The sequence below is a fragment of the Peromyscus leucopus genome, chromosome 7 (assembly GCF_004664715.2).
Source record: "Peromyscus leucopus breed LL Stock chromosome 7, UCI_PerLeu_2.1, whole genome shotgun sequence".
In the NCBI taxonomy this organism is placed as follows: domain Eukaryota; kingdom Metazoa; phylum Chordata; class Mammalia; order Rodentia; family Cricetidae; genus Peromyscus; species Peromyscus leucopus.
In genome coordinates, this window is record NC_051069.1 from 18,908,207 (window position 1) to 18,931,207 (window position 23,001).

The 23,001-nt window shown below is 43.8% G+C and overlaps 1 protein-coding gene across 1 annotated transcript in view; it reads left to right on the plus strand.

The window, feature by feature from the left end:
* Window positions 1-1,141: 1,141 nt before the first annotated feature.
* The window catches only part of Tnfaip8l3 (TNF alpha induced protein 8 like 3), a 32,784-nt gene continuing 10,924 nt past the window's right edge, over window positions 1,142-23,001 (plus strand). The window contains exon 1 of the mRNA XM_028864973.2: window positions 1,142-1,427. Coding sequence (XP_028720806.1) covers window positions 1,349-1,427 — 79 coding nt within the window. The 5' untranslated portion in view covers window positions 1,142-1,348. The remainder of the gene's footprint in view (window positions 1,428-23,001) is intronic.

Consider the following 23,001-nt stretch of genomic DNA (forward strand, 5'->3'; position numbering starts at 1 on the left):
GGTCAATAGTTGGCAATCGCTGTAGGCAGTTTAGACTCAAGAAAAACAGGCTTGAGGTTATGTGAATTTTCAAGCCTATAATAAAGGGATACAATGAAAGCCCGCACGTGCTCAGAAATTAACAACGGCTTTCCTGCTCAGTGCTTCTCCTCCCTCCATGGCTTGATCTCTTGATTAGATAATAAATTAACTTTTAAAAAAAAAGAAAATGAAAGGAGATGTTGAAAAAGTTTAGTACTTTGCATTTAATCCCATCAGCAAGAAAAGGTTCTTCCTCAGCTCCCAGGCCAGAGGAGGACACCAGGTGTCCATCATTCTCTTTCTCCTCACTCCCTTCAGATAGGATCTCTAATTGAACCTAGAGCTAGGCTGACAGCCAGCGAGTCCCATCCTCCTGTGGCTGCTCTTCTTGGGGTTACACACAGGAGGCCACGCAGGGCGTTTTAATTCAGTTCCCCAAGTTTGAACACCAAGCGTTCTTACCCCCAGAAAAAAAAAATTTTTAAAAATCAATTCATGCCTCTTGAGCTGGAGGCAAAAATTGGCACTGGAGCATGATTGGCAGGGTGGGTCCAGCCTTCCAGGCCAACTCAGGCTGGGCCCTCACCCAGCTCGACAGGCCACGCCCACGCGGAGAAGAGCAAGAACTGGGAACTGCAGGAGTTATCTCTACCTGACTAGTTGTTTACTCCCTCTCTAGGCGTAAGGCCCGCTGCTTGCTTCCTTACCAGCGAACCGGCATTATATATCCCAAAATATTCCTGCAAGACCATTCGCCCACTTTTCCACGCGAGGAAAACAGACACACGGAGATTTCACTCAAGTGTCTAAGGGGTGAAGTTGCACTAAAACGCGTGCAGCCTCACAACCCTAAACCCTAACAATAACTCCTTTTTTAATGATCAGAAGTGATTTTTCACTGAAGAATCTTGCAAACTTTGCCACACCCAAAGAGAGGGACTTCTGACTTCCAGGACCCGCACCACCTCGCCAAGCTCCCATTCCAGGGCTCTGAGTGTAGAAGAACCCAGGCTACTTAATCCCAGCCAGGAGCCGTGGGGCACTGGACACTCCTCCTCCCCCTCCCTCACGTCCTACCCATTCCCGTCCCCCTCCTGCTCCCCCCCCCCGCCCCACTACCCTCGCGTGCAAGCACGGGCGGGCGGCGGGCGGGCCACAGGAGCAGGCTTGGCCTCTGCGGAGCCGCCCCCTGGCCCTAGTGTCTGGCCACACACTGCCCACTCGGCACCGTCCCGGCTCCAGACTCTTTGCAGCCCATACCGAGTGTGCTGCGCGGCCACCGGAGCCGGGACGCCGGCCCCAGCGCCCCGCAGGCGGGCGGTGGTGGATGCGCGGGCGGGCGGAAGCCCACAGTATGGATTCAGACTCTGGAGAGCAGAGCGAGGGCGAGCCTGTGACTGCTGCAGGTAGCGAGGGGCAACCCTGCCGGGAGGGCTGGGGTTGGAGAGGAGGGGAGGCCAGCGTAGGAAATAGAGAGAGTATTTCTCGGAACTGCGGGGCAGGAGGCCGGTCCCCCTCGCAGCCTGAGCTCTTCCAGACCGAAACTGGGAACTGGCTTTGGGGCATCCTCCTACCCCACTGCACTTAGGTGCGTCGGAGGGACGGGAGGGACATTTGCCCATGGATCGCACTGTGGCGGGGTCTTCAGCGGCGGCCTTGAAGCGCACTGCCGGGTGGGGTGGGGGAGGGCTCGAGAAATCGGAGTAGTTTTCTGCGGAAACCGGCGCAACCCTTTTGAAGTAACTTTCCGCGTGTTGCCGGGTCCTCCATCCTGGGGGCTGTGAGGTCATGCATGCTTCAGAGTCGGTGGGAAGAGAAGACCCGTGGGTAGAACTCAGGACTCTTGGCTCGGCTTGTGTCTGCGGTTCTTGAGACTGCTGGGCAAGTCGGTGCAGAAGTATTAGCCCATCCCTGCGGCGGGCGGCGTGGCTGGCGGAGGAGGGCCCTGGACGAGGGGTCCGTGACACGCAGAGCTGGCCTTCCCCTTTAAGAGACGCCACGGGCTATTCGTAATCAATAGTTGTGGAAGCGATAGGATAGGTGGCTGCTTATTAGGAAAGAAATGAATGTCCTCCTCCGCCTTTCCCCAGTACTGAGCAACAGGAGGAAGCTGCCCACGACCGTGGGTCTATTTTCCACCAGGCTTAGCCTACCTCCACCAGCCAGCTCCGCCCCTCCCGGCCCTCACCCGGGGTCCAGGCTCCGGATCTCTCACTTTCTATCTGCAAGCATAGTTCTGTGCACCTAGCACAGCCCTGAAAGTTTGCTTGCCCCACAGACTGTGACTGCATGCTGGGGAGCCTCCTCGCACAAACCTATGCACAATCTTCACACTTTCCAAGGCATGTTGGAGTGCCAAGAGTGGGGACCGACTGGTGGAAGGCCTGTTAGATCAGGCGTGGGTGTAGGAAACACATGTTTAGGAATCAGGGTAGGATGACCTCTAGCTGGGGGCTGGGGGGGGGTGTTCTCGTTTGTTTTTAATTTTTTAATCTCCATTTTGCAGAGGTCGAGGTTTATTAAAGGGCTTGTTCAGAGTCCTCGCCATGGGCCTTGGAACTTACCTTTCTGAGCTGTGCTTACTCCTAAGAGGGTGGCTATGGTCCACAACTTAGAGTGCGTAGGTTTCATGGGGGCAAGGTACGCAGAAAGGGAGGTGCGTGAGGATTCCAGTAGCTGTGTGAGGGGCTCCTGCTCGGTGTAGTATGTGTGGATGTCGTTCCTACACGCCATCCTTTTGCGTGCATGTGTGTTTCTGTGACTTTAAGGCTCCAAGATTTTGCTTCACAGGTGGCTTTTGGATCTTCTCTAATCATGTAATCCAATAGGAGTATTTAATAGGTATCTGTGAGTATCTAAGTATATTTCCAGAGCTTGGAGGAGATGGACGCCAGACGTGTTGTCACGGGCAATTCAGCAATCTCCGTAACTTTGCCACAGTCCACCAACTTATTCTGTGGGTGGAAGATAGGGGACGGGGGGTGGCAGGGAAATTCCTAAAAAGGAGGAGGGGGCAGGGGAGACTCCAGGGCTCTTGGTAGTCAACGGAAAAGGGAGAGAAAGCGTACATGTCCATGCTGGTATGCCCCACCACCCCGATCTGCTGCAGTTCTGAGCTCTGTCCGAGTGACTGACAGTCTGTGGGAGAAGGCCACTGCACGGTAGCAGCGCGCATCATCATCACTCGGGTCAGATGCGCTTTGAACAGCAGGACAGCCAGCTCCCACAAGCTGTCGCCATTTGTTTGCACCTTACCGTTTCCTGCAGTCACTTCTTTCCTTGTGTGCTCGAATCTCACGACTTGAACATTTATTTTAATGTCATGAGCCATTATGCTAAATGGCATTTAGTCTCACTCATTATTTTCAGTCTGAAAGTGTTCCCCTTTGTGACAGAGCTCCAGAATTAGTGTTGTTTCTCCATCTCGCTTTGCTTGCATCCTGTCAAAGGGACAGTGTTTTTGCAGAGTCAGGAACAACTTCAGTGGCAGACACTCAGCCATGGAGGCTGACCCTCGACGTAAGGAGAACGTGGATCTCCTCCAGGTGGGAGCCTGTGACTGGGGAAGACGGCAGAGTGAGCTCCTGTGCACACACACATGCCTGCTTTGTAGGAAGTTGAGCTCTAAGGACTGCCACTCTGCACGTAAGATGTCCTTGATAAGGTCAAGAAAATTAACTCCAGAATGAGAAAGACCTTCGTGTCACCCTCGGGGAGAGTTACTTCTCTTCCCACCTTAGCAAATAACACCTGGAAAGTGTTCTTGGCCATTTCAGTAAATGGCAGCTGTCACTTTACCTAACTGGGTTATCTCTAAGGACCCCATTAAATAATTGATCCTAGTGCCTTGTAGAGGAAAAATTGCAAGGTATGTATATATATAATTATACATATTTATATATGTCTCTGTGTGTGTATTCAATATATATATTCAATATAATTGTCATGATTCCACTGATTAGCTCACCACTGCTCAGGTGGCAGGAGATGCAGGAGGTATTCAGGTCCCTCTTGAACTTGACTGTGGTGGTCACCTCTCAGCAAGGAGCAAGGCAGTTTCTGTAGACTTCTTGCCTTTTACAGCTTTAAGAGAGACTCTTCGAAAGCTCCTCCCATTTTATTCGGCATAGACTCATTGAGTAACAGACACCCTGGGCTCGGGAGGGTTGGGGAGAAGAGGTGTGAGGGTGATATTTGTAGAAACCCCCCTCCAGGAGGCACAGGGTGATGTTTCTATGTCAGCCTGCTGTCTGCATCCCTCCTGCTTTTCTGTCATTTTGTGGTTCCTTCTGTGATTAGGAAAGCAACAGAGATTATGGAACACTGAATTTGCTCCCGAGACTCAACTTGGCAGTCTTCCGGTGGGCAAATCTATCACCCATCGCTCAGAAATCCTAGGTTTGATGTATTAATTCTAAAGGGAACAAGAGTCGTTCCTAGAAGCAGCAGGGGAGTAGCATTAGGGATATCAGTCTTTTCCTTTCTGGCTTGGAAAACCCAGAGAGTTTGTCTACTCAGCTAAAGGCAAAGGGCTTCTTGAAGCCCCGACTCCCTGGTCCAGGAGAGTCAGGCTGATTGTTCCTGAGGAGGTGCTGCAGAAAATCATTTCCATGTGATGGAGTCTGTGTGGGGAATGGTTGCTTCTAGAAAAAAATGAACTGGGAAAATGGCAGGCCCCAAGTGCCTTTCCCGTTTCGCTGGCTCCTCAGCTCGGTCCATGTAATGAGCAATAGGTAGATGCAGTAAATTGTCAGGAGGAGACAGACACTCCAGGAGCAACCTAGTTTGAGTAGAGGAACAGGTCAACAGGGAGGCAGCTGGAATCCTGGGAGTTCTCAGGAAATAAAACAAAGCCAGTCTAGGGCATGCTAACTAGAAAGTCTTGAAAACTTGGGAAGGGGTGTCCCATGATTGTTGGACAGAGGCATGGCCAACAGAAAGCCGTCTCCAGACATCACTTCTTGCGGAGATGAAGAAATGCAGGGATCACTGAGACTCTGCTTTTAGAGGATGAACCCAGCACTGGAGAGGGCGGTGGCGGGGATGCAGGACACAGAGGAGGCTGCAAATGGCCCTGAGGGGCAGCAGCAGAAGGTAGTTACAGATGGCAGCAGAGCAGTGAAGGAGCCGGAAGGGAGGCGGTGCTGGGCTGGCCTGAGAGCGGGCGGGTTGAGGCAGAGAAATGCTGGGGACTGACTCTGGACCCCGCCAGTGTTCTCCAGAGCCATGTTCCTTCAGGCACTTATGTTTTGTTTGAAGGATCTTTTCTTTGGATCTAAAGGAAACTCTGTAGGTGCATTTGTTTGTGAGTGTTAGGGGGTCTGCTGGTTCCCAGTGTTGGGTTAATGGTGGAGGCTGTTAACTACTTTGCTGACAGATTAATGATGAGTGAACCGGCCCGCTGATGGCAGGGATGGCCTAGGCATGCTGCACCATTTGGCTGTTTGTCAAGTTCCTTTTCTTGTTCCTGTTTTTGAAGCCTGAACTGGTTTCTGTCCTGCCCACACAATGAGCTGTAGCTCTTTGATGGTCAGGAACTTGTCTTGTGTTTCTGCATATCCTCAGTTTCTGTGGATGAAGTTTTAATAGACATCTGAGCATCTGGAGGGTCTTCCCGGGAGCTTCACACTGAAGGCCGGGCCAGTGGCAGAAGCCTGCCTTATACAGTAGTACTGTTGACTGTGTTGTCTTAGGCTTTGTTTACAGTGTGGGGCTATTTCTGCACTGTCTTGGACTCTGTTAGAAATGATGAGGAATTGTGAAGAGAGTCTGTTCTGTCGCTCAGGGTTGGACATTGCATGGGGAAAGCATGTTAGAGATCCTGGTGGCTATAGTATGTGAAGATTCTAGATCGCTCTTGCCAGGGATTACATCCCTGGCTGTCTCTTTTGTAGTCTTCCTTAGCACTGGCCACAAAAGTCAGTATTTTATGATTGTTCCTATACGAGGCTGTTCTATTCCAGAGCTCCCTAGGGGTGAGAACTGGTTCCTTTTCATCTGTATCACCCAGCCCCAGACCACGTATGTGCCCTAAACCCAGTGGCAGGTTGCTAGATGGCTGGGTGGATGGAGTCATGTATGTGTGCGTGGGTAGTGGGTTGTTTCTCCAGGAAGCAGACCACAGAAGCTGGCAGGGGGAGGGCTGGTTTGGTTTGATTTGGGTTTTGAATTTCTTTTGGGATCCATATCTGTAGAAGAAGGGGTGAGGGGAAGGGAGAGAGAAGCTGTTTGCAGCATGCCAGGTGGAGGAAGGACTTACCCCAAACTGAATCTGTGAAAGTGGGCAGTCCCAGCAGGATGTGGTGGAGGATTTGTTCTCAGGGGAAGTTTCTGAAATAGTGTGTATGAATATGTACATATGAAACCGTTTCCTGCGTTAGTTTTCGCTTTAAGGAACTATGGTAGCTGTGTTTTCATTTGCCAGCCAGATGACATCCTTGTCGCGCTCTCCGTTAGCACTTTCTCTAATGGGTTCATTCTCCTCCACAGTTACCACTAGCTTCTACTTTAATCCACGCTTAAATCTCTAGAAAGACACTCTATAAATAATTGTGTTTAGTTTTCCAGTTACTTGGCCTCTAATTTATATAAAATGTCTGTGTAGGTGCGTGTTTGGGGTGTAGTCTACGTAAGTCTGCAGAGAAAAAATAGGGCTGAGGGTGTATCTCGGTGGTAGAGTGCTTGCCTAGCATGAATAAGTGCTTGGGTTTGATTCCCAACACCATAGAGAGGAAAGGGAAGATGGGGAGGTAGAGAAGGAACGAAAAAGGAGAGAATTTAAAGAATAAAACTTCATTTAACAACCCCTCCCAGGACAAAAGCCATAGAAGATGAATGCACACCCTTCCACTCCCATCTCTGTTGAGGCATAAAAATATGCTACTTTTGTTTTCCATCAGAAATGTTCTTTTTGGTTAAATGCTTACTGAGTTTCTTAGACATCATTGCTTGGGAATAAATTTGAGGCTGTTCATGGAAAATCTCCCCACGTACCGACTATAAAAATGGAAGGCTTGGCAGCACAGAGAGAGCTGGACACACCCTAATAGAAACCAGGATTTTCTCATTCAGTTGTCTGGGAAGAAAAGGAGGCACTTCTTGGTGTCCAATATTGCCTAAACTAGAGAAACCACAGAGGCTGCCGCTGGCTGCTAGATTCTATTTCAGAAGTAAAACATGCGTCCTGTGAACTGCACTAGACCGAGATGGAAGAAAATTAGTCATGGCACACAGCTTTGGGGGGAGACCTCCAGCTTATTTCTCGTGTGGTAGAGGCAGCCACTGTTCCTGTGAGACAGGAAGTGCTGTGACTGGTGAGCACACATGTGTGTTCCCTGTCCCCATTGTGGGGCCTGCAGCTTATCGGGAAGGCTGTAAAATAGGGAATCGAACTGGGGACGGGGGGAAGGTGCTGTTTCTGCAGCTGTCTTTGCATCCTGCTTCCTTGGTTTCTGTGGGATACAAAGGAGAAAGGTAGCGAGCAAAGGCTGGCATAAGGGATGCTGTGGGGAGAGAAGCGTGGACCTGAAGTGGTACAACAAGAGGCAGACAGGAGGATGGTTTTGGCCACCCCAAGTCCAGCCCTAGAATGGTACTTAATTTTTAAATTTTACATAAGTCCTTATAATGTCTTAGGGATGTGGTTACTTATTCCTGTGGCATTCATTCTTAAACTAGCCCTCCTTCTGGGTTGAATACTAGGAACAGCCTGATTTTCTAGGCAAGGAAATAGAGGTACAGAGTGTAAGTAACTGTCTCAAAATTGTGCAGCCTGTGGGTGAGATGAGGCCAGACCAAGTCCAGGACCATGTGTCAGATTAGCCCTAAGTCCAGGACCGTGTGTCAGGTTGGCCCTAAGTCCAGGACCGTGTGTCAGATTGGCAGGTGTCACTAGGTTGCTTTGCACATCCTGCTCAGTTCCCTCAGTACCCAGAACCCTGACAACTGGGCCTCCTCTATTAGTTAAGACATTGTTTCTCCACAAGCCCCGCTGTACATTATAGACGTACTCTGCATTAGTCATAACACATGGGCACATGGGGAAGGATCAACCCACACGGGCTACAGAATGGACTGGTGAAGGCTGTCCCAGTGGTCTGCTTTCTGTTGCTGTAACAGAATGCCTAGAACTGGGTTATTTATCAAGAAAAGGAGCTTATAACCTAGCTTTGGGTGTCTAGCACTATAGTTTAGTTGCTACTTTTTAGGAACATTTTTCTTCCGGGGGTCATAGGAATGTAAACTCACACTAGATCGTGTGAGAATAGAGCAAAGAGGAATATTCTACAGGACCTGAAGAATAGATATGCTTCCCCCAAGAAAATAGTTATCCCAAGGCAATCCTGGAGAGCTGAAAGACAGATTTATTTGGGAAGTGTGTTTATATGAGAACAAGGGTCCCTGTTCTTTAGTGTTTACCCATGCATGTAAACACAACAGTAAAACACCAGACCTGATCTGGTTGCAAGCCAGGCAGGCCGAGAATTGGGATTGTAGGCTAGGTCCTCTGACTCCAATATTCTTCCCTAAAACTATATGTAGTTGTGTGTTTTACCCAAAGGCTTGTATTATTCTAGGGTCTGAGTTAGCAACGCGTGTCCTACTTTGCTTTCTGTTGCTGTGATAAAACATGGACCAAAAGCATCCCGGAGGAAGAAGGTATTTATTTGGCTTACAGGTTACAGTTCATTATCGAGGGTGCCAAGGCAGGAGGCGAGAGCCTGGAGGCACCAACTAAGTCGGAGACCATGGAGGAACATGGGTTACTGGCTTCTTCCTTCTGTCCTCAGTTGCCTTTCTTATTACACAGCTCCATATGTCTAATTGTCATAATCTGGTGAGAGTGGCTGAGCAAGGTTGGACAAGGACTGAGAGCGTCTGACCCTGTGGTTAGGAAGGGGGTGAGTGGTATCGGAGTGCTTGCACATACCATGGCACAGATGTGGAGGCCAGAGGACAACTTTGCAGAAGTGGTTCTCTCCTTCCACTACATGAGTTCCAGGAATTGAACTCAGGTCATCGGGCTTGACAGTGAGTGTCGTTACCAGATGAACCATCTGGTCAGTGTGTGTCGTCGTCGTCGTCGTCGTGCCCCCCCCCTCCCCCGCGCGCGCGCGCCACTGGGCTTTTCTTTTTTAAGAAAGGGTTTCATTATGTTTTCCAGACTGGGCTGGCATTCAACTTGTGATCCTCCAGCCTCAGACTCTCAAATCTTTAGATTACTATAGATGTACTGTCTCCTTTTCTCCTACAGCATCTCTGGCCCTCCCATTTTCTTGACCCTGGGTTCCTACACAGCCCCACAAGCCCTCCAGTAGAAATAAAGGAGAAGGAGTAGAAACTCCAAGTACAGTGGCTGGTTCTGGAGACTGGTTCTGAAGTCACAATCTTAGCCTACAAGAGAATAAAAACAAGACTGTAGCACTGTAGTAGTTTTTTAAAACATGACCTTGGGAGCTGGATGGTCCTTTGTATGCTTGAGGTAAATGAATTTTGACCCATTTAAATCATCCATCAAGTGTGGAGATGGAATAAAGTTATTGTGAGACATGCTAGATCTCAGAAACAGAGGAACTTTCCATGACCCCTTTCATGGAGAGCCATCAGAGCTTGGGAATCAGCCAACCAGGTCCTCAGGTGCAATATAATTTCTACTTTTTTTTGTGCCTTTACATTTAAATGGTTACAGTTTAAATGTTTATTTAAAAACCAACATAAAATTTTATATTTTGCCTTTTGAACCTTTGTTCTCTGGCTTTTTAACATGTTTGCTGGTATGTATTCTGGACAAAGTGCCTATTGTGGTTTGAAAATAATATGTCTCCTACAGGCTCATGTATTAGATGTCCTGAGCCGGGAGCACTGTTTTTGGAGGCTCTGGACATGTTAGGCGGTAGGGCCCTGGTAGATGAAATAAATCATTAAGGCTGCATCCTCAGGTTTCTCTTCTTCTGCCTTTCCTTTCTCTTTGCTTCCTCTCTGCCCGTAGATGAACAGCCTGTTTCTTTACCCTCTGCATGCTCCTGCTGCCATGATGCTCTTCCCAAGTTCCTGGGGCCAAGCAACTATGGACTAATCCTCTGGGCTGAATAAATCCTTCCTTCCTTGTGATGTTTCTGTGCTGTATTCTGTCACAAAGATGAGAAAGTAACAAACAGAGCACTCCACTGGACCAGGAAGTATACTGAAAAGGAGAAGTCATGAATCTGAGAACTGAGACAGAGCCAAGGAGAAGTGGTGAGGGGGTGGGAGACGCCAGGAACGGAGGAAAGTGTGCTCAGACCTTAGCAGCAGACACAAAGCTTCCAGAGGGGCATCCAAGACAAAAGGAGAAGTAGTTGATGGATTTGACCAACTGAAAACTTTGTATCTCTTAGGAAGGAATTGGGGACGGGGAGGGGGGATTAGCTCTCGATAGATAGGAAATGAACCAGAAGATAGACAAGCTGTGTTAACTCCTTGGGAAACAAGATGAGTAAGAGAGGAAATGCAGTCACAGAAGTCAGAGAACATCCTGACTAAGCTATGAATGTTATCTAAATCATAATAATATAACTGCCAAAGTGTGATTTAACCAAATGTTGACAGAGAACCAAATTAGAAGGTAGACGGAAAAAATGAATAGGGAAGACAATGAAATTTTCACCTTCTGTAGGATGAGGTTAAAAGCAAATAAAACCAAGAACTAAAAGTTTAAGCATATAATTTAAATAGTGGAGGCCATTAGTCATGGAAACAGATGAAATAGCTTGAAGTGGTTTGTCTCTAAGGAGCCAGCATCAGAGATGGGTCAGGAGATGTTTCATTTTGTTATAAGTTTTGTAGATTGGTTTGATTTTGAAATAATATACCTGTATTATTTTGAAATTAAAAAAAAAAAACCTAGCTTATCAGCCTAGAGAGTCATGTGACAGCTACAACCCCCTCACTGGCTAAGGAGCATAATGCAGGGACCTCTGACCCTGGGAGGAGGAAGTAGGCTTCAGTATACCAAGTATATGCCGGCTGCAGGTTATCATTGGTGTTCTTATGTGATTCTAATACACGTCAACCAAAAGACATTCATTCATGTAATGGTAGTTTTCTATATTTCAAGTTCTGGCTGTAGCTGTTGGGAGCATGAACCATGATTTCTGTTCTCAAGGAGTTTAGACTGGTGGGAGGTAAAGTTGTTCATCCAGGTGATGGGTGATTAGTTATGATTAATGCCTAAAGGCAGAGAATTGCAGGAAAATTTTTTCCAGAGTCTGAGGTCCTTCAAGTAGAGCCCTTGAGGTTGGGTAGGAATTGGGTTGAGAAGAGTGTAGGATGTCCTAGCACAGGGGACAGAATGGGTAGAGTCATAGAGGGGGCCCTGGTGTGAAAGGTCATGGTATAGTTGAGAGTATGATGCCAGGTCAAGAGCTTGGAGATAGACAAACCGAACAGAAGATAGGCCATTAGCTCTGGCTGAGCCATGCCTGGGAATCTGCATAAATCTGTGAAGAACCTGGAGAGCTGGGGTGGCAGAAGCAAAGACCCTAACCCTAAGGAGGGTTCCATGCTGCGGACTGAGGAACCTATCTTAGGGAGCTCTTGGCGTTTCTTGTCCTGGATGATGTGGTAATTAGCAGACCTGCCCAGAAAGGCCTGTAGCACTCCGTACTCACACACAGTGACAAGCAAAAGTGCCTCCCTTACTTCAGACACCCCACATGGACAATTCAGATAATCTGATTGGCCAACAAATATATTTTAAAAAGTGTTCAATATTGTTAGCCATTAGAGAAATGCAAATAAAAACGACAGTGAGAAGCCATCTCAACACAGCTAGAATGGTTGTCAAGAAGCCAAAATAACAAATACTGGCAAAAACTGTGGTAAAGTATGAATTCTCATACACTAATGGATGGAATGTAAATTACTATAGGTACTATGGAAAAGTTTATGGAAGCTCCTTTAAAATATTTTTTTTAAAAAATTGGAGCTGGAGAGATGGCTTGTAGGTTAAGAACATTTGCTGCTCTTCCAGAGGACCAGAGGTCATTCCTAGCACCAACATGGTGCCTCAAAACCATCTATAATTCCAATCCCAGAGGATCCAGCCTCTGAACACACTTGGTGCACAGTCATACATGCAAGGAAAACACCTAAACATATAAAAAAAAATTCTAAAGATATGTCCACCACCATCCAGCAGTCTAATTTCTACTTATATGTCCAATGAAAATGAAGTCAACATGCCAGATATACCTGGATACCCATGTTTTCATGGAATCTTTTTTTCACAATGTCAGGATAAAAATCAGCCTAGGTACTCATCAGCTGATGAATGGATAGAGAAAATGTAATGTACACATGCACACACACACACACACACACACACACGTGTGTGTGTAGTAATTTTCCCATAAAGAAGAATAGAATTCTGTCACTAGCAGCAGAAATAGATGGAACTAGAAGACATCATGTTAAATGAAATAAGCCAGGTACATTAAGGCAAGTGCCATGCACTGTGTGTGTCTCATACATGGATTTCAAGTCCACTTGAACGTAGAATATTGAGTGTTAGAAGTTGGGAAGCAGGGTACGGGTAAAATGAAGCTGGATTTGATCAGCACATGCCACTCACATGTACTAAAATATCACACTGATTGCCATCAAATGAACAATTAATAAAAAAAAAAAACAGAAAATTGGCTATAACAATTAAATTGTATTTGACGATTGTATTTTTAAAAGGCTATTTGTGGCCCTGGCAGCAGCAGTTACTATTGAATTTGGAATGAAAATGAGGAAGTACAAGACTACTTCTCCATGAATATCTTCTTGTGCTGACCAGTCATTATTTAATTTTTGAGGTTTAAATGTATTAAGTGTTTGCCATGTGTCAGGGATATTCCTCTTGGAACTGCCAAGGAACAAATAAACGAAAGCCAATGGGAATTCCCTGACTAGGCTCTATGCAGGGTGGGGGTGGGGGGTTGTTCAGGGGAGTGCTCAGAAGGGTAGCAGGACTTTGTGTGGGCCTGTGGAGAAGAAACACAGTGCTGTTATGGTGAGTTCATAAACTTTGATTTAGGGGAGACAGGGTGCACCGTAATAGTGGGGTCTAACAGGAGGAACTAGAGCTGAAGTTTCCATGGTCCGTAGACAGCACAGGGCAGCTTGCTCAGGCCACAGGCTGGCAGAGCTGACTGTCTGTGGCTTCGTCTGTGGATGCTGAGGCTGGCACAGGAAGAGTCTTCAGGAGAGATCCTGCCAATTGCTTGTTCTGTGGTTGGCATATGCTGAGGTCTGCTGGGGGAGTTAAGAGCCCAAGAAAAAAATGGGAGAAGGCCCTCTGGAGGGAAGCCATAGAAGAGGAATGCTGTAGGCTCTGAGGTACATGTCCCAGGGTTTTCAAATGAGGAGGCAGCATCCCATGTCTAAAGACAACAGAAGGAGGAGGAGTCTGGACAGTGCGAATCTGCCTTTGAGGGAAAGATGGCTGCTTACCCACTCCACCAAGAACACCCATATTTAGTATGTACCCAGTGGTGGAGTTTGTGGCTGAAAACTCAATTGCTGATTCTGAAGGGGATCCCTATTAAACTGAGAACACAGAATACTCCGGACTACTTCCCTGTTTAGCAGACCAAGAACCCAGGAACATAAGGAGACTGTCACCCAGGAGAATTTGGGGGGCTCGGCAGGGGACAGGAAGCCAGCTTTCCTCTTGTTTGCCACTGTTCCTGAGTCAGGTGAACAGTCGGTGTTCCCCGTCTTTGAGGAGTGACCCCATGACCAGCTCTGGCCTTTCGACTCCATGAAATAGTTGTTCTTGGTGTCCTTGAAAGACTACCTGGTAATTCAGCTACACAGTCCTTTCATTCGTACTACTTTGTATTACTGTAAAGTCTACAGATATTTTTCTGGACCACTTACTGTCCTAGAAACAGAGGGAGGGTTTGATTTAGAAGGGCAGCCTCAAAATACTGGAATACTGCTGAGAAACTTTCAGGAAGACGGGCTTCTACTACCACAGAAATGGAATGGGTCAACCCTTTGAGCCAGTCTACAAAGTCCAGGACCCCAACCTCGGACTGTGGATGATCATCTATCTCATCTTCCACTATGAACTACACCCCTCGGGGCTGTTAGTCTGAAAGTCTGATGTTGACAGGGCTGAGCATGAATATCCCAATGTGGCTTTTACTCCGGTTCCAGTTTTACTACAGCATATACACGAGGGATCTCATAAGCAGTGTGTGACAAGTGCCCCTTTCCTGCTGTTCCATATTCAGCTTTTGACAGAAACAAAATTTGTATTTCCTTAAAAGAACAAACTAGAGTGAACGTTAAATAAGATGCACTGTTGTCTATAAGACTGTCTCGCTTCTGGCTTCTCCTGCATGTGTTCCAGGCTCTCTAGTTCAATTTACAGGTGTGTGTGTGTGTGTGTGTGTGTGTGTGTGTGTGTGTGTGTGTGTGTGTGTGTGTATTAAACTGGGGGTCTACATGTTGCTGAATTAAATCAGATTATAGGGTCTTTCAGGATGTTCAGTTTTATGAGCTTAAATTCCCACCACCTCAGGCTATAATTTATTTTCCCTAGAGTTTGTTCCAGAAAAATGTCAAATACTAAATCTATTAATAAAATTCATCAGCATATTAACTACATACATCAGACCAGGTAAGGATTATTATGGGAATGCAAGGATGATTTATGTTTAAAACATTTATGATTGTTCAAGGCATGTATTGTGAGATAAACAATCTCAACAGACACAAAGAAGGCATTTGATAAAATCAGGTATGCATTTGCACTTAAAAGCAAAGATCCTTGGTAGAATAAGGAGCAGACTGAAGATTCTTTAACCTGGTATTGTCTGTCAGGAACCCACAGCAGGGAACATGGAATTTGGGGTCATCTAAATCTATGTTCCCAGGGCCATGGTCACTCAAAATAGCTCCATAATAAACTCAGGTTCCCTATAAGACAAGAGCTGTGTGTTGGGGGTCCACAGTTATGGTGCCACAACGTGGGACATGAGAATGATCCACTTTTCACTGGAGGAACCACCTGAGTGGAAGCCAGGTGTCTGCATGGACCCATTGAGTCCAGACCATCTGGTGCTAGTTCCTCAGATGCATTGTTTCCAGTTCCTTCCAGGGCTCAGGGCTGCCCTGACAGGCCAGTTTGTTTATTCTGAGCTGATTAACACGGGTCCTACTTTGATAGACACCTTTTTGGTCTACTTCCAGTGTATTTGAGTTAAGAAATCTAATGAATTTGTTTGCCTTGGAAACATTTTGGTGTACATATTTGGCTTGGTTTGGCTGGTTTGCTTGCTTTTGGTTATCTCTAAAGGCGTTTTAGTCAGTGTCCGGTTGGCTTTTGAAACTCAGAAGGCATCTTGGTATTTGTGTTGTTTGTATTGGTTTTCACTGTCTTTGAAATGTTTTGACTTATTAACCTTTGACTCCTAACACTCCTCCTCAAATGCAGAATTCTGCCCTTTTTCCCATTGTTTTTCTTCTGACCTTGCCAAGCCTTTGGCTTAGGGGTTTTATGATACCTGATGATAAAGATACCAAACAGAAGAGGCACCTGTTCCCTCCCTCCCACTCAAAGGTGTCGGGGTACCAGAGAGACACCCACAATATTCCACAAACTCATAGGGAAACCCAACAAACAACTCCCATTCCTGGGTCAGAAGGAACTGTATTAGCTCCCCTGGGAAGACACGCATGAGGGATTGGTCCCCCAATGTCTTCAGTCCCCTTGTGTTTGTGTAAATGTACAGGAGTGAGAGAAGAGGACCTCAGGATAAAAGCTGAGAAAGGCAACCCCAAAAGCAGCACATAAACTGACCTAAAACATAGATTCCCTACCCAGCATAGACAGGGAACTTCAGAAGAAAGAAAGAAAGAACACACACACACACACACACACACACACACACACACACACACACCACGCACACACGCATGCACGCACACACAATAAGATTTGCAAAAAGGAGGAGGAGATAGACTTCCATCAGGTACTCTAGCTGGCTTTATGTGTATCAACATAAAAACCAAAGCTCTCGTCTTAAAGGGAATAAGAGAAAGTTTATTCTGGAGCTACTTGAGAGGCCATGGCCTGGGGACACAGATTTAGGTCACCCCAAATTCCATGTTCTAATGTAGAGGCAGTTTTATGGTTTGTTGTAGTTTTACAGAACAAAGGAAGTCATAGACCAAGGCAGGTTTAAATACATTGGTGAGCACACCAGAGAGGCGGGTACAGTGAGATGGGGGGGCTATTTTATAGACACAGGGTGCCGTGTGATGACATTCTGAGCGCTTGGGTTGGTGGAAGCTAGTGTTCTGCTAAGTTAACTGATAATATTGGTAATTCATTATATATATATATACATATACATATACATATATACGTGTGTGTGTGTGTGTGTGTGTTTGTGTGTGTGTGTGTGTGTATAGCTCTTAAAAGATACATATGAGCTAAATGAGATGCTAAAACAGAAAATTAAAAGTCTTTTTAGAGCAGCTATCGAAACTCAGGCTAAAATCTTAAGTTACTGCCACTCACCTGTCTCTGACTTTGCTCATCCTAGAGTTTTCCTTGAATAGCTTTTTGTGCTCACAGTGAAGTGTCTTTATCATACAAACCAGTCCCCAAATTCCTTCCAGCCTCAAAGCCCAGGATCTCAGTTTGGCCCTCACTGAGATTCCTATAGATCAGGGGAACTCCTCAGACTGTTAAATCAAATGAAGGTATGTCTGCAGACCCTCAGCAATATTCCTGGGGATTTATGCTGAGACCCATCTTCAAGCTTTTTGGTGAGTTTTCCTGTGTTATTTGACAGGTCAATCCTGTTAGATGTGGGTTCTGCATTCCTTCACTTCTGTTTTTCTAACAAACCCACGAAATTTTTGAGAGCCACTGACACCAAAACCAGATACTATCTGGACACATCTCATCTGCTCCTGGGTCATGTGTAGTAATGCATGGCTTTTCTGGGGAGCAGCTTTGTAAACTGATCTCCACCTCCTCCATTTGTATGAAGATCAGACTGTTGAAAGAATGGGTCCTAAGGATGATGGAGTTCCCCAGGAATCTCATTCTGGGAAAAGGAAGGGATACAGAAGGAGGGGCAAGTTGTATCTCTGAAAGAGATTTCAAACAATTCTAGCAGCTGGTCAGACCACCTCACAGATGAGACTAAAACACAGATAATGATGAGGTACGGTGGGTGTAATCACCCGGACCAGGGGACCAGGGCTGCTGGGGTGTGCCTGTCTCCGGACCAGGGCTGCTGGGATGTGCTGGCCCTCTATTTAAACTTTTTCTTACTTCAGGACCCTAAAGGTGGACCTGAGAGGTTTGCGCCGTCTTTGTCGGCCCTTCCCAATGTGAGCACCTTGAATAAATCTTTTTTTTTTTTTTTTTTTTCTGCTTTCTACTTTTAATGTGGCTCATCTAATGGGCTTGTTGTGGAAGGATGGTCAGATCTGCTTGGCACAAATTGTGACCTCCAAGTTACCTGCTAGAAATCAGTCTAGGACACACACACACAAAACTCACTCTCCCCCTCGGCTCGAGAGAGAAAGAGAGAGGGTTTACCTTAAGTCTGTAGGACAGACATCACCTTTGCCCTCTGTTGCTAAGCCTTTCTCACATCTTAAAGAAATAGGATAAACATTCTGGTTTTTCTAAAGTGGGTGCACCTAACTTCACGTGATTGTGTCATGTGTCTGTGATAATTGTTTTTATATTTTTTTGGTTGTTTTCATATATTGTTTGTGTCAAAGATTTTTTTTTAACACACTGGGGCTGCCTACCTCAGTTCTGTCTTTAAAATTAATTTTTGGTATGTGCTAAAATTATTTTTTGGTATGCCCAACTAGATTGCACGTGCAATTATGATCATATATTAAGATCTGACAAATACATACTATTTATACATTTAAATACCTATTTAAATGATCTTTGGGAATGTTAAATGTTTCATACAAACCTTTATTATTACATATATAGATTTTGACAAGGATTTCCTTCCAAAACAGATCTTCATTTATATATTGGGTACATAAATTCAAATGCTTTTTTTTCAAAATACTCTTTTGTGTGTGTGTGGTATGAGTGCTCTGTCTGCATGTATGCCTACATGCCAGAAGAGGGCATCAGATCCCACTATAGATGGTTGGGAACCACCATATAGTTGTTGGAAATTGAACTTAGGACCTCTGGAAGAGCAGCTAGTGTTCCTAACCACTGACCATCTCTCCAGCCTCCTGAACATGTTCTTAACATAAAACTTAAATGCAAGGTTTTTATTATGGTTGGACTACCTATAAATTAATAGAGATATATGTTTACTGAAGATCTCTGTGCCTTTTCCTTTTCATAATGAAGATTATAGAAAATAAAATCCCAACACAATTATGTAGAAAACCTTGGTTTACTGAAATCTATCTTATGTATGATTACAACTATAAACGGTCTATATTGGGTTATGTTTTATTTTTACATAATGTACTTATTGCCAGATTGACTTATAAGTCATTGTTCCTGTAAACTAACTTGGCTTGACTTCATTTTGGCTCACATTAAACTAAAATTAAAATAGATAAATATGGTAAAAGACATAAAGTATATTTAATCAGTGTAACACATGGACAAAACAAATAGAGTTGACTAATAGTCCTAAATCTTTCCTGGGACGATCAACAAGAGTTTTTCAATTTAAAACATTTCAAACTGCTTTTAATGACAAGATATGCATAACCCTACAATTCTGGCCAAGACGTTCTCTTCTTATCTGTGTTCCAGCTCTGGGTCTGCAACATGGTCCACATTGCTTGAGGGTGTAAGTTAGCTTGAAGAGGTGATTGCTCCTACTACAGGATGTGTTTTTCCTACTGACAGCCACCCTCCCTTGAGATTCTAAACTGTTTATTCCACAGGTTGAGAGGATGGCTCATGTGTGTGTGTTTAGATATGCTGCATAGGTGTATATATGTATAAATACACACACATTCTAAGGATGTTAAGGATATTTTTGACCACTACTGCCTCTTTAAAAACAAATAAATAAAAAATGGAGTTCTCAAGACCCTTACTTTAGCCAAGCCTAGGTAAGAGAAAACTCCAAGTATTTTTAAATTGTCATTTTGAAAACCTACTTTGAGGTTTATGTAAGTCACCTTAGAATTTACATATCATCTTAATATGTTACACCATAGTGATATATATATATTTAAAAATAGTCATCTCTATTTTTATATTATTTTATAATAATAGTAAAAAATTTCAAACATTTTTATCCTACTTTTGATGCTTCAAAAACATTAATAAAAGGTAAACACTTTTTCTAACAAAAATTCATTTCAAACTATATGTTATAACTTAAATCTTTAACAAGTAACTGATTTAAATTTGATTAAGAAAACAAGAACTATTATGTACTTTACCTATGTTTATAATTATTGGATAGCTAAGACACCATATGTTTTGTTTCAGATACAGTCTCCTGAGTTTTCATTTAAAATTACCTCATTAAAATTGTTTTCTAAATTTTGTAATAATAATGCGATTAAAAAGCATGTTATAAAGAGTTATGTAAAAATAAATATGGGTGTAACTAAGTTAAAAATAGTATAAAGGCTATACAATTTTTGAAGGTTAATTCAATACCCTGAGATAAAATTAATGCCTGTTTTTCTTTTTTTTTTTTTTTTCAGCATTTTTTTTTCTTTTCTTTTTTTTTTTTTTTTTGAGACAGGGTTTCTCTGTATAACAGCCCTGGCTGTCCTGAAACTTGCTTTGTAAACCAGGCTGGCCTCAAACTCACAGAAATCCACCTGCCTCTACCTCCTAAATGCTGGGATTAAAGGCATGCCCCACCACCACCACCTGGCTTTTTTAAAAAAATAATTTATTTATTTTTACTTAATGTGCACTGGTGTTTTGCCTGCATGTATGTCTATGTGAAGGTGTCAGATCTTGGAGTTATAGACAGTTGTGAGCTGCCATGTGGGTGCTGGGAATTGAACCGAGGTCCTCTGGAAGAATAGTCTTAACCACTGAGCCATCTCTCCAGCTCACCTGTTTTTCTATAATAATCTTTTCTTAAATATTAAATTGTTCTTCATCTCCTTTTGCCAAATGAACATTTAAGAGCTGTGATTAAATATGTTTTCTTATTGGACAAAGCCTTTGCTTTTGAATAGTCAGTCGTTGCCTTAAATATATAAAAAATCTTGTTTAGAAAGCAATGCCCTCTTAGAACAGTCCTATTGAGTCACATAGTGATTGTAACACTTGTTCTAATGGACGGATATTTAAATCTGTTTATAAAATCTGGTCTTTTAGATGAACCCATAACACATAGTATCATAAAAGACTTTGGGCTATGCTAACTAAAGCTTAAATTAGTTAGCGATTTCTTCTAAGTATTAAAAACCAGATGATTTGGTCAACTAAAAGAAAAAAAGGACATCCCATCAAAGACTCCTCTCTGATTTAAAGATGAGGACTGTGCCAGATACTTGCAACTCACTCCTAGGAGGGCTGCAAACATTCCCACATCCACTGACAGCAAACATTTTTCTCACCTTTTATGTTTCTCTCTGTGTCTCTGTCTCTCTGTCTCTCTCTGTCTCTGTCTCTCTCTCTGTTTTGTTTTGTTTTTTGAGACAGAGTTTCACTGTGTAACAGCTCTGGCTGTCCTGGAACTCACTCTGTAGACCAGGCTGACCTCAAACTCACAGAGATCCACCTGCCTCTATCTCCCAAGTGTTGGGTTAAAAGGCATGTGCCAACACCACCCAGCAACCTTTTATATTTCTTAAATACTTTTGTAATTAGATTTTAAAAATTGTTTATGACATCTAATATTATACCTAGTATATTTGAAATTGATAAAATACTAGTCTTGGTTTTAATGAGGGTACAAATGAAAATATCATGGTCTTACATTTGACCATACCTTTTTGTTATGACTGTTTGGTTACACTAAACCTTATATGAAACTAATGTTTGAAAGATTCAAATGTTTTCATTGTCTATATATGTCAGTATATTTGGGTAAAGCAAAAAAAATCTAAGTTTTAAGTTAAACTTTAGCTCCATTTACTCTGCTAGAGATACCTAAAGATTTCAGTTAGTTCAGTTAGTTCTTCTTATCCAAATTATACAAAAGACATCAATGTCTAATAACAACATTCATGATGTTTTATACCTTAAGTACTAAGTTTTTTGCTCTTAATTAGCATCTAAAATGTTCTGTAATGTAATTAATCTTGCTTTAAAAATTAAACAATATTTTATTTAATAATAAAAAAATACTACAGTAGTGAGTTCTTTAAAAGTCTCATTTCTAACCATTTAAATACAAGTAAGATAGTTCATAGATTACAAGTAACTATAAATATAGGAAGAACTATATAGTCAATCTCACTAAAATATATATAAATTTTGGTTATTTTAGATGTTTGATTCATCCGTAAACTTCACTCCATTGGGCCAAACTATGTTCTTGATTACTTAATTTTAGGTATAATAGTCTGTCGCATATGTCATGTCAGATGCAGAGGGTATAGAAATAATTCAGATCCAAACCACAATGGCTAATAGTTTTGATATGATCCAAGGGTTTCTTTCTTAATGGTCTTTACCAGCTGTTCCTCTCTGCCGAAGACTGCTGTCTTGCCCGCTACTCAGTCTCATTAGCATCAGATCCTAGGAATGAGCCTTCCTAACCATGAGGGACCGTAATGTTTAATAAATAATATGTGACCTTGCATGCACAAAGTGCATTGTCTAACAAGTGTGAACACAGTCTCCCCAAGAAGCTGTGTCTGCAGGGACTGATTGGCTGATCAGAATGTCAGTGCTGTGGAGGGGCGGGCATGATGCAGGTGCAAAGGCTAGTTGCCTTAGCTTGGGCTAGTTCTAGCCCTCCGGAACAGCCATTCCTTGCCCACCTCTGTGTCAGAACTAAGTCTGTGACTAATAGATTAAAACCTTTTGAAACCAATTAATTTAGCAGATGACTAGCTTCCACGAACCAAAAACTAAGAATGCCATCTGACAGCATCTTGGGCTCGTGGAAAGCTTCCCCATCTTGCTCCACCGTTCTCTCTGATGTCTCCGTGGGTTTGTTAGAAAAACAGAAGTGAAGGAATGCAGAACCCACATCTAACAGGATTGACCTGTCAAATAACACAGGGAAACGCACCAAGAAGCTTGAAGATGGGTCTCAGCATAAATCCCCAGGAATATCGCTGAGGGTCTGCAGACATACCTTCATTTAACAGTCTGAGGAGTTCCCCTGATCTATAGGGACCTCAGTGCGGGCCAAACTGAGATCCTGGGCTTTGAGGCTGGAAGGAATTTGGGGACTGGTTTGTATGATAAAGACACTTCACTGTGAGCACAAAAAGCTATTCAAGGAAAACTCTAGGATGAGCAAAGTCTGAGAAAGGTGAGTCGGGAGTAACTTAAGAATTTAGCCTGAGTTTCAATAGCTGCTCTAAAAAGACTTTTAATTTTATGTTTTAGCATCTCATTTAGCTCATATGTATCTTTTAAGAGCTCCTTTTTAAATATATATAGTGAATTACCAATTTTATCAGTTAACTTAGCAGAACACTAGCTTCCACCAACCCAAGAGCTCAGAATGTCATCACACGGCACCCTGTGCCTATAAAATAGCTCCCCCATCTCACTGTACCCACCTCTCTGGTGTGCTCACCAATGTATTTAAACCTGCCTTGGTTTATGACTTCCTTTGTTTTGCAAAACTATAAAAACTTCATGAAAACCACAGCAGACATCATATCTTATGGGAAAAGTGTAGAGGTCATCCTTTTGAAGTTAGGAATGAGACAGAAATGCCCAATAATTCTTATTTCCCAAGACCACACTGGTGGATGTTCCCACCATTTGTAATAAAGCAATAAAACAACAAATAAAGAAGAAAACACGGGGAGAAGATGACAAATTTG